Source organism: Camelina sativa, chromosome 14 (genome assembly GCF_000633955.1).
Source record: "Camelina sativa cultivar DH55 chromosome 14, Cs, whole genome shotgun sequence".
Classification (NCBI taxonomy): Eukaryota; Viridiplantae; Streptophyta; class Magnoliopsida; order Brassicales; family Brassicaceae; genus Camelina; species Camelina sativa.
In genome coordinates this window covers 3766188-3776897 of record NC_025698.1, presented here as the reverse complement: position 1 = coordinate 3776897, position 10710 = coordinate 3766188, and the positions used below count along the sequence as shown (strand labels likewise).

The following is a 10710-nucleotide window of genomic DNA, read 5'->3' as shown; positions in this document are numbered from 1 at the left end:
CACTTCTTCTTTCATATGGAACTTGTTTGATATTTAACATTACCAAGCTTCATCTAGGAGAGCAACAATCCCACCAGGCTTCTGCAGGTGGAAAAGAAATAGTAAATTGTGAGACAAAAATACAGATATATATAAGGGGTTACCTCGGTTTGTCAAAAAAAAAATATATATATATATATAAGGGGTTGCCTCGATAAACATTGTCCTTTCTTGGTTAAGAAAATGACCTTTTCTATAAGGTCGAGAACATCTTGATTGTCCACAAATTCAATGTAACTCCAATCTATTGCTTCTTTTGTGTACTCTTCCTGTTCCATCTTGAAAACGTGCTGAAACAGCAAAAAAAAAACAGAGTATTCAAAAAGCTTATTTGAGAATCAGAGCTGGGATTAATAAACCTTTTTNCTTGTTTTTATCCAGAAATAGTTCAGATTGATATAGAACCTGAAAATTTCGAAGCCATGAGAGACCTGTGTGTGTTTACAAAGTGAACTTTCTTCGAAGGGAGAAAGAACCTACTTCTCCAGCATAATGAGCAACGGCGAAATCTGTTCGAGAGAGTTTTGGTTTGACAAAGCGCTTGTGGGTCTTGAAAGTCTGATATAGCTTGTTTGCAAATGTATCGTGGGTTGACTTTGGAAACATGCTGAAAAATCACAACTTGTTAATTCAAACCAAGAACATAACACTTCTTCTTTCATATGGAACTTGTTTGATATTTAACAATACCAAGCTTCATCTAGGAGAGCAACAATCCCACCAGGCTTCTGCAGGTGGAAAAGAAATAGTGAATTGTGAGACAAAAATACAGATATATATAAGGGGTTGCCTCGATAAACATTGTCCTTTCTTGGTTAAGAAAATGACCTTTTCTATAAGGTCGAGAACATCTTGATTGTCCACAAATTCAATGTAACTCCAATCTATTGCTTCTTTTGTGTACTCTTCCTGTTCCATCTTGAAAACGTGCTGAAACAGCAAAAAAAAAACAGAGTATTCAAAAAGCTTATTTGAGAATCAGAGCTGGGATTAATAAACCTTTTTCCACTACAATCAAGAACCTACCTGATTGAAATGCTGCTGCAACTTCTCATTAGTGAAATTGATACAGAACTGTTCAAAACTGCAGCAGAAGGGTATTAGGCTATTTAGCAGAGGATGATGGAATGCATATCTGTGAGTCTTTGACAGCGTAGAGATTCATTTACCTGTTAGTTTTGAAGCTTTCAAATCCGTAAATGTCCAGAACTCCAATTAGAGATCTAGAATTGGCATCTTGTCCAATCGAATTATTAATCTTGTCTACCAACCTGCACATTACTAGAGATATTCACTTAGCATCAAATATGTAAATATCAATTATTTTGATCTTGTCCCCTAAAACCAACCACTTACCAGTCGAACAATCGAGAATAGACTGTCTTAGCGAGACCGTCTCTGCTGGTCACAGCACTCTGTGGATCAAGACTTCTCTTGATAACTTCCTCGGGTGTGATCATAACACGTTTACATAACGCATCTTCAAGTGCCTTTAAATCACACCTGTAACGAGACTTACAATTAGCTTTCCTCAACTAATAACACATTTTAGAGGACTCCTAAGAGACGAATGTTTTTTACATGAGAAGTTCCGCTGCAGTTTTAAGATGAAATTTCGCCTTATCATCCTTGGGAACTGATGAATCCACTTCTTTCCCCTTAGTAAACTCGATGTTTCCAATATGAAGAATCGCACCTACCACTCTGAAAATTGCTTCCTGTTGATACAAAGGCAGAACTAAGTTCTTCATCAATAAAGAAGTGCAGGAAACTAAACTGAACATGCAACATACTAATTGTAGTTTCTTACACAAACCGACCTGTTCCTTCTCGCTAATTCCAACAATATCCATAGCTCTCCTTGTTGCAAGATAATCATGAGCGTCGCTTATACCAACAAGCTCGAAGCACTTGGACTGGTTCAGATAATGAAAAGTCTTTGGATGACCGAGCTTGTACTTTTCAATTTCCTGCTAGTTCTATCAAGTCATATGGCTAGTTCTTCAGGAACAAGATATATTCCAATAATTTAACCGAACTTACCTCCTGTGGTGCGGCACAAAGAAGGTAGAAGCAGTGGTAATTGCGCTCCGGATCAGAGATTTGACACACACGAGACCTCTCTAGAAGATAGGTCCTTATAGCAGCTCCAGATATTCTTCCTTGCTTATCAAATTGAATTTCAACAAACTTACCAAAGCGACTGAGCCAAAAGCATAGTAAACAATCAGTTAAAGTCCCAACAATAGATACAGATGTGCACTATTAGAACTAGATTTTGCATCACCTTGAGTTGTTATTCCTCACAGTTTTTGCGTTCCCAAAGGCTTCAAGGACAGGATTCGACTGGACGCAGATATTACAAACAAGTTAGTAGATTAATCTCGAGTAGGGACCATACATATATAAGATGATCACAGAAAAGAGATAGAAAAGCCATTACTTCAAGAACTTGTTGTTCAACCGTCCGTCCTTCTGTAACCGCACGACCTCCCAAGTATGCGAGGTATCTCATAAGCATCTTAGTGGTTTCAGTTTTTCCTGCTCCGCTCTCCCCACTTACGAGAATGGAATTGCTTTTTCCCTCATTAATCATGGCCCTGAGTGCATAGATAAAGGGCGTCTTACACTGACAACAAATATATGTAGATCATATACTACATATAAATATATCAACAACCACCTGTATGCAACATCAGCAACTGCAAAAACATGAGGACTTAGTTCTCCAAATGGTGCTCCTTTGTATTGTTGCATCATATGAGCATCATAGATGTGAGGCAATCGTTGAAATGGATTAATAGCGATAAGGATGTTTCCTGTGTATGTCTGTCATGAACAATTATAGAATAAGGTCAAGACAGATAATAGTAGTAAAACTTAAGGTCTCTACAACATAGTGTAAGAGATACTAACATAGATCTCATTAAGTTCATATCTGATCTTCAAGTTCTGAAGAACACCAGGTTCATGCAAGTAAGAGAGCTTTGTCATGTCATCGACACCACCCGCAGGAGCTTCGACATCCTTTGGGTATATCTTTGACAACTTTGCAGTAACCTATACAAGTCAACAACAGAGAAATATAACTCAGTTTTTAGGATTACAGTAAAGGTGTCAAGTTACAGTTTAGGCGATTGAGATGACTGGCCTTCTTGCCAGTTGTGGCTTGGATCACAACTTCTTGTCCATTGATCTTTTCAACCTCACCATCAACCCAAGCAATATCTGGGTCTTCAACCCAAACATGAGAACCTACAATGATATTTACTGGAGTTCCCTGCAGTTTAACAAAAGCAAGAGAGTGTTGATGCTAAGGAACAACAAAAAGCAGCTTAATATGAAACGATATAAGGAGACTGTTGATATGCTTCTTCTACATTTTCACATGAACAGAACAATTAAACATGAAAACCTAAGGAAAGTAAGACGTTCACACCGTACCATTATCCAGTATTAGTCTGTCTTTTCTTCTTCACAATAATTCAATCCTTGAGACATTTTACCACAGTGAATTGGAAGGAGGTGACTTATTACGCAAGAAATCTACAAAATTCTGTAGATTCCAAGACAAACAGACAATACCGGAGATTCGAACAACACTCATGAAACTCAATCGATTACAGATTTTTCCGAAAACAAAAAAACAAACAAAATCAACCCACAATTTCAAGATATCCTCAGGGAAAAGGGTCACCCAGAACAAAAGCAAAACGACGGAATCGCCAGAAACTGAAACGGAAGCATGAGATTGGGCGCAATCGAGATCGAGAGAGAGAGAGAGAGAGAGAGAGAGAGAGGAAGAAAAGAGGTGAAAGAGTGGTTGTAGGAAGGAGTAAATAGGACAGAGAGAGAGAGAGAGTGACATTGTTGTTCGTCAGAGGGAGGATTCATCATCCTTGGACTTCGCTAGGTTTCTTTCTTCCCCATGGAATTCGCGCCAATTCGTGGACCTTAATCAGTCATTGTCCTCGCACTCGCAGCACACCACGTACACTCTCTCTCTAAAATTATTTTCGCCCCAAATCCAAATTAAGGTGATGTATATATACCTAATATAATAACCCTAAAGTGAGTTTGGAACTTCAACCATTGTTTGGGTCTAATCTAATTATAATTTTGATTGGTAACAGATAGCGTAAACCATCAACGAAGCTGATTATATTCAATGGAATGAAGCTTTTTTTGGAGAAAACAAAAATTATATTTTCGGAAACATAAGCACCAAATACACCAAAACATATTGTACATTGATTTCAATTTACATTCCTCATATTATCTAGGCTGGCTTATGTGTAATAATAATAACTCTGCACAGCACCAGAGGCAATATACTACTACTATATGATATAATCAACCAGTCTCTTTCTTTCTTTCACATATTCACAGTTGGCAATTACTGTGGTGAAGGAAGCACCAGCCGGTTCAAAGGCTTCAGCACTTCCGTGAGCTGAGCAAAGGATGGCCGCAGATTCGGATCCCTGCCCAAACAACAAAAACATAAATCAACCGACATTATTCACTTGGGCCCAGATTCTCAAAGTGTTTTCAGTTTTGTTTAGTCACTTACGTTTGCCAACATTCCAAGATGATCCTTCCCACCACAGGATCAAGTTCCTTAGGGATCTCAAGCCGACGATTCTGGAAACCAACTGCTCCAACTACTTGCATTGGATTCATTCCTCGCCATGGACATCTCAATGTTGCTAGTTCCCAAAGTATTACCCCAAAACTGTATACATCACACCTGGGGAAAAACCAGCCACCATTTTTTTCAGTTCTCCTTGGGAAAAGGTAAAGTAGAGCCAAAGTACAGAAATGAGCTTCTAAGCTAACTCACTTTTCATTTGATGGCTCATTCCGTAGAACTTCTGGAGCCATCCATTCGGGCTAGCAAAATTAAGAATGCATGTGATCAGAGAAATAAGCCAATACCCCCAAATTACAAGCATGCCAGCTGGAAATTTGGATGTCTATCAAAAAGTAGTGACATCAAGGAGTTTTGTGTTCTCACCGTTCCAGCAGTTGATTTTGAGGATAAAAAGGTATTGTGCTTTAAGCGAGACAACCCAAAATCACCGACCTGCATTGTGAGTAAGATAAAAACAAAATCTATATCATATGAGTATGACATCAGAGTAAACAAGTCTATTAGTTGGACAGCGCTACTTACCTTAACATTCCAGTTGTTATCAACCAAAAGGTTTGGTGTTTTTAAATCACGATGAACAATTGTTGGTGTGCTGGTGTGTAAGCAATTCATCCCCATTGCCTGAAAAGTAATGATGATCTGAAATTTAGTGACTATTTTAAACTAAATAAGCCAGGGGGACATGGAATCTGATATATGGATCTATTTTCTTTACCACATCAAGGGCCATTTTTATCCGGCGCCGCTCATCAATCTGAGATTTGGGCCGATGAAGGATTCGATACAAGCTTCCTCTACAATTATAGAAAAACAGAAAAAAAGTCGTTGAGTGCTCAAAATCTCATGTGCAACTGATTTCATAACAAGACGATGAAACAAACCTTGGCAGAAACTCTGTGACGATGGAAAGGTTTGGAGGACGAGTAACAGCCCCAAGGAAGAATACAACATTTGGATGACGCAATCTTCGCATGATACGTACCTTCAGATACGGAATATTGAAAATAAGAGTGGGAATCCAAAGGCATGAATATAAGCAGCTGCAACGTATGCCATAGTGGTTACAACCAAAATAAATAAATGAGTAACCTCCTTCAGCAGAAATCCCTGATCCCAGAATTAGCTTTGAGAATCTTATGAAAAGGTTCCAAAGGCTCCTCATTACTATGGATTCTACCCATTATGCTTATATTGGAGGAATACATAACAATATAAACTACACACAATCATTAATAGTGATAATTTGATTGTGCCATCCAGATACTGTCCAATTTAAGAAGTGAGATCATATAAAAGGGTAAGCTATCCCTTCCCTAATTGGCCTCTTGTAATGAGGATGTTTTACCTAATTTAATATCCTCATTTAATATCGTAAGCACTAGCAGCTAAGAATACTAGTAAAACAACGCTAGTGAATTTATGGCTTACTTCGCTTCTGAACTCGGCCAAAGCAGCACCTGAGAAGTCCTGGTCCAAAAATTTCTTGACAGCAACTTCCTAAATCCAACCAGAACAAAGAAGCAGAAATATAAAGTTGAAACCTTCCACTTTTGTGAAGAAAATCAGCATGGGCAGGCTAGTTTAAATCACGAAAATTATTGAAAACTAACAAGACAAGAGCTTATACTGATGAGAGAATGCAAAATAATACCATGGAGGCCCCTGATGCATTTGTGGCTAGTGACTGAAACAAGCCTATCTAAAAGTGCTCTTTAAACACGATTCACTTAAAGAACGCAATCACTGCTTTGACTCTTAAAAATAACCAAACATGCATTTAGGCGCTGCAATTTAGCTCTTTGAACTCAGTCATTAACTATAGTCTTTAAGTCTTCTAAGCATTAACAAATCCTACGGGTTAAAAAATTTAGAAGTTCCAGATAACAGCCAGATGCGTGCTCCTTATTCTCCTGAAGTCAACTGTAAGGTTATAAAGAAACTAACCGTGCCATTCCAGTCGGCATTATAGACCTCTCCATAGGAACCTAACCACAATAAAATAAGTATTAGAACAAGTGATTTCCAAAAAGTTATATGCTACCTAAAGTGTTAATGTCATAGCTATTCTAGTTAAAGGCAAATGTAGATGGTAGAAAGGTACTATGCTATAAAAGTTTTCATCCAATAGATACAGTACTACTAACTAGTTGCCGTCAGAAAAGGGAAGAAAACAAATACTAAGTAGTTTAATATTTCAAACATGTAAAAATAAATGGCAGATCACATTACCTAATCCTATTCTCTCCCCAATAACAAGATCATTCCAAGGAATTTCACATTCACCAACATCTGCATCATCAAGAACTTGAGGATCATTCCGGTAGGATGTGGAATCAAGAGATGAACTTGTACTTTCGTGATCCTTAAGCCTCAGATCACACCCAATAGATATGTCATCACTTGTGTACTTTCTATGATCGTGGATGTGAGATTCATCCTTTTGGTGTCCATGTACCACAGGAACAGCATTATGCTGGAGATGTAGTTCATCGTTGGTGTTTCTGTTCATATCCTCCACCATACTTGGTGCGAACTGATTTCCAGGGGATGTGAAGGATGGTAAAGCAGCACCCGGTGACACAAATGTCATATTGTCTCTGCCAGGCACATTTGATGGAACAACTCCATTGGAGCTGGAGGTAGCATATGAGGAATTAGAATTTCCATAACGGGGTTCACGATGGAGTTTCGGGAGAAGATTTTCCATATAACTATTCTCCTTTCTCTTTGGGGCTTCATTGCAGCTGTAATTCTTCCACATCATTGGTGCAGGTGATCTACCAACCAGAGGATTATTTTTTTGTTGATGAAAATCATCAATTCTATTCAAACCTGATTTAGTAGGCATAAACAGCTTGTCAGCTCCCTTATTTTGAAATGGGTTCAGGTCTGCGAAAAGATTTTTCGGGTCTTCCTCACTGTTCTGATTGTATGGGACTATATTCATATTCGTTCTTGAACAGTCATTTATGGCTCCTCGATTCCCCTTTGCAATTGCTGTAGAGGAAATGTTCTCCAACTGACTAGAACTAGGTATGCTAGAAGGTGAAGCGCTCAAATCTACGTTCCGAAGTGGTCCCAACTTTGGGGTTGAGGAATCTGTCCTTTCAGCCTCTGGCCTTCTATCCAAAGAAGAACTATTGTGTGCCATAGAACTCTGACTACTGCCTTCACCTTCTGACATCTTTGGCGCTGAATGCTTGAAGTCATTTGACAACTGAGCTGTAGGAAAGTTGTTTCCATGTGAGTTATATGACTCAACGGTATAATCCTTACCACTTGCAAAATCAGCAGGTATAAGCGTCCCAGGATCTGTCATAAGATCAACCAAGTACTCTCTGAAAAGAGAGGAGATATGTTACATTTTTGCAAAAAATAGTTTTTTTTACTGGAATCATAGTGAAAAGGACAAACGATTACCTTTCATCTTCCAGTCTTATTGTGTTCACAGCATCATCCTCGTTACCTGTGTAGTGGCTACCTTTTACCAACCTACAAGGTAACCTGACACTATCTGCCAAAACCTACATTGGCAGAAGTAAACTGTCCACGATCAATTTCCATAATTATCTACTTAGGTGCGAAAAAATAGTTGTAGATATCTGATTTAGGCAAGACGGAAGGCAATCAATTAACTCAGATTTACTTAACAGAGATCAGTTGAGATTGAAGTACCACAAGCGACTCAGGGCAGAATCCAACGCAAGAGGTTCTCATTAAATTTTAAAAAGAAAAGGTTTAAAACTTTTAATACATACAACCAAAAAAGCTTGGTATTCAGTTCACAGCGCAAGGGATTTGTCCAGTAATTCTTCACATATGATTTCATTACTAGCCACAAGTATGATAAACCAAGAGAGTAAATCCAAGAAGAGGATTTGGAAAATTACCTTGAAAAGCAGAGCACGATGCCTTGAGATACCAATATTTACAAATCCAATAGGGAATACACAAGTATTCAATGCTGCCTTGAACTCGCTGCTTTTTTCAGTCCACCTTGCCAACACTGTATTGGAATCTTCCGCAGATCCACCCATATGCTCTGTGACAAGTTCAGCCAGCCTCTGCACCAACACACTAACACTGGTAGTAGGACAATCCAGTGCAATGCATTGTGCAATCTGTAGCAACTCATCCAGGGAAGGATCAATAGCTCGATTTACAACTACAGCTTCAAAGCCAGGGGTTCCATGATTGCTTTCAAGATCTTCCAGCGATGGCATTTCTCCCTGCTTTGTTGAGTCTGTGGATAGACTGTACACATCGTAGAAACTATCGACAACTTTCTCCTCATAGTCAAGCACGCCATATTCCTAGGAATCGTTCAAAACATGTTATTCATGTAAGATCATGTAGGCAGTACCAAATCGCCAAGATATTTGGCCCACATAATTACGGTATATTAAAGCCTTCCTTTTTATAAAGGCTTTAATCTTCAGAGAGGAAACAAAGCTAAGCAGGTGCAACAACAACAACAACAAAAATCACCACACAGAAGCATACGGATCAGTAAAGGAGCAATGCAATTCAATCTGAAATTCAATTAGCTATCGAACAGTAATTCAATTAGAATACCCACAACCATGGAACGTTCAATTGCGCTTAAATTCATTATGACTCAAGACTCGAAAACACACAAAGAGATAATTCAGCATTTCCCTAAATAACAAGAGAAAGAAGACTAACCCAGTACTGTCTCGATAACCTCTGGGCCACCACCTCCGACGAATCCCGCCTAGACTCCATCCGTTGATGGCTTCCTAAGCTCAGCAACGTGGCCGCTCGGATCTGATGCTTCTCCGGATCCTCGCTGGAGAGCGAATTCGAAGCACTGATCGCTAGGGCTAACTGAACTTGATACTCTTCCTCGGAGNAACGGTATAATCCTTACCACTTGCAAAATCAGCAGGTATAAGCGTCCCAGGATCTGTCATAAGATCAACCAAGTACTCTCTGAAAAGAGAGGAGATATGTTACATTTTTGCAAAAAATAGTTTTTTTTACTGGAATCATAGTGAAAAGGACAAACGNGAGAAGGAGAAGTCATCGAAGAAGCAGGTGCGGTCACCGGAACCGTTTCCGCGACAGAAGAAGGGGTGGCTTGAGGAGGATTAGCAGAAGAGACGTGAATCCGATTTTGATCGGATGGAGGNTATTGTGTTCACAGCATCATCCTCGTTACCTGTGTAGTGGCTACCTTTTACCAACCTACAAGGTAACCTGACACTATCTGCCAAAACCTACATTGGCAGAAGTAAACTGTCCACGATCAATTTCCATAATTATCTACTTAGGTGCGAAAAAATAGTTGTAGATATCTGATTTAGGCAAGACGGAAGGCAATCAATTAACTCAGATTTACTTAACAGAGATCAGTTGAGATTGAAGTACCACAAGCGACTCAGGGCAGAATCCAACGCAAGAGGTTCTCATTAAATTTTAAAAAGAAAAGGTTTAAAACTTTTAATACATACAACCAAAAAAGCTTGGTATTCAGTTCACAGCGCAAGGGATTTGTCCAGTCATTCTTCACATATGATTTCATTACTAGCCACAAGTATGATAAACCAAGAGAGTAAATCCAAGAAGAGGATTTGGAAAATTACCTTGAAAAGCAGAGCACGATGCCTTGAGATACCAATATTTACAAATCCAATAGGGAATACACAAGTATTCAATGCTGCCTTGAACTCGCTGCTTTTTTCAGTCCACCTTGCCAACACTGTATTGGAATCTTCCGCAGATCCACCCATATGCTCTGTGACAAGTTCAGCCAGCCTCTGCACCAACACACTAACACTGGTAGTAGGACAATCCAGTGCAATGCATTGTGCAATCTGTAGCAACTCATCCAGGGAAGGATCAATAGCTCGATTTACAACTACAGCTTCAAAGCCAGGGGTTCCATGATTGCTTTCAAGATCTTCCAGCGATGGCATTTCTCCCTGCTTTGTTGAGTCTGTGGATAGACTGTACACATCGTAGAAACTATCGACAACTTTCTCCTCATAGTCAAGCAC

At 39.2% G+C, this 10710-nt stretch overlaps 2 protein-coding genes across 4 annotated transcripts in view; both read right to left on the bottom strand.

The window, feature by feature from the left end:
- LOC104739466 (myosin-9) overlaps positions 1-4128 on the bottom strand; it is a 10845-nt gene extending 6717 nt beyond the window's left edge. The window contains exons 1-16 of the mRNA XM_010459821.2: positions 3484-4128; positions 3191-3319; positions 2956-3099; positions 2723-2868; positions 2483-2639; positions 2327-2385; positions 2083-2242; positions 1860-2009; positions 1621-1757; positions 1396-1542; positions 1209-1310; positions 1066-1123; positions 868-969; positions 730-767; positions 520-646; positions 386-444 (exon numbers count right to left, since the gene is read on the bottom strand). Coding sequence (XP_010458123.1) covers positions 386-444; positions 520-646; positions 730-767; positions 868-969; positions 1066-1123; positions 1209-1310; positions 1396-1542; positions 1621-1757; positions 1860-2009; positions 2083-2242; positions 2327-2385; positions 2483-2639; positions 2723-2868; positions 2956-3099; positions 3191-3319; positions 3484-3486 — 1718 coding nt within the window. The 5' untranslated portion in view covers positions 3487-4128. The remainder of the gene's footprint in view (positions 1-385; positions 445-519; positions 647-729; positions 768-867; positions 970-1065; positions 1124-1208; positions 1311-1395; positions 1543-1620; positions 1758-1859; positions 2010-2082; positions 2243-2326; positions 2386-2482; positions 2640-2722; positions 2869-2955; positions 3100-3190; positions 3320-3483) is intronic.
- Positions 4241-10710, bottom strand: part of LOC104739467 (serine/threonine-protein kinase EDR1) — a 13388-nt gene continuing 6918 nt past the window's right edge. Inside the window, exons 2-14 of one of the 3 annotated variants that reach the window (XM_019236026.1) lie at positions 9377-9556; positions 8581-9003; positions 8111-8214; positions 6920-8028; positions 6635-6675; positions 6119-6187; positions 5572-5672; positions 5406-5484; positions 5213-5311; positions 5054-5122; positions 4880-4929; positions 4610-4786; positions 4241-4520 (exon numbers count right to left, since the gene is read on the bottom strand). In XM_019236026.1, coding sequence (XP_019091571.1) covers positions 4436-4520; positions 4610-4786; positions 4880-4929; positions 5054-5122; positions 5213-5311; positions 5406-5484; positions 5572-5672; positions 6119-6187; positions 6635-6675; positions 6920-8028; positions 8111-8214; positions 8581-9003; positions 9377-9556 — 2586 coding nt within the window. In that variant the 3' untranslated portion in view covers positions 4241-4435. Of the gene's footprint in view, positions 4521-4609; positions 4787-4879; positions 4930-5053; positions 5123-5212; positions 5312-5405; positions 5485-5571; positions 5731-6118; positions 6188-6634; positions 6676-6919; positions 8029-8110; positions 8215-8580; positions 9004-9376; positions 9557-10710 lie in introns of those variants that run through there. The other 2 variants (XM_019236027.1, XM_019236028.1) reach the window with 2 other exon arrangements.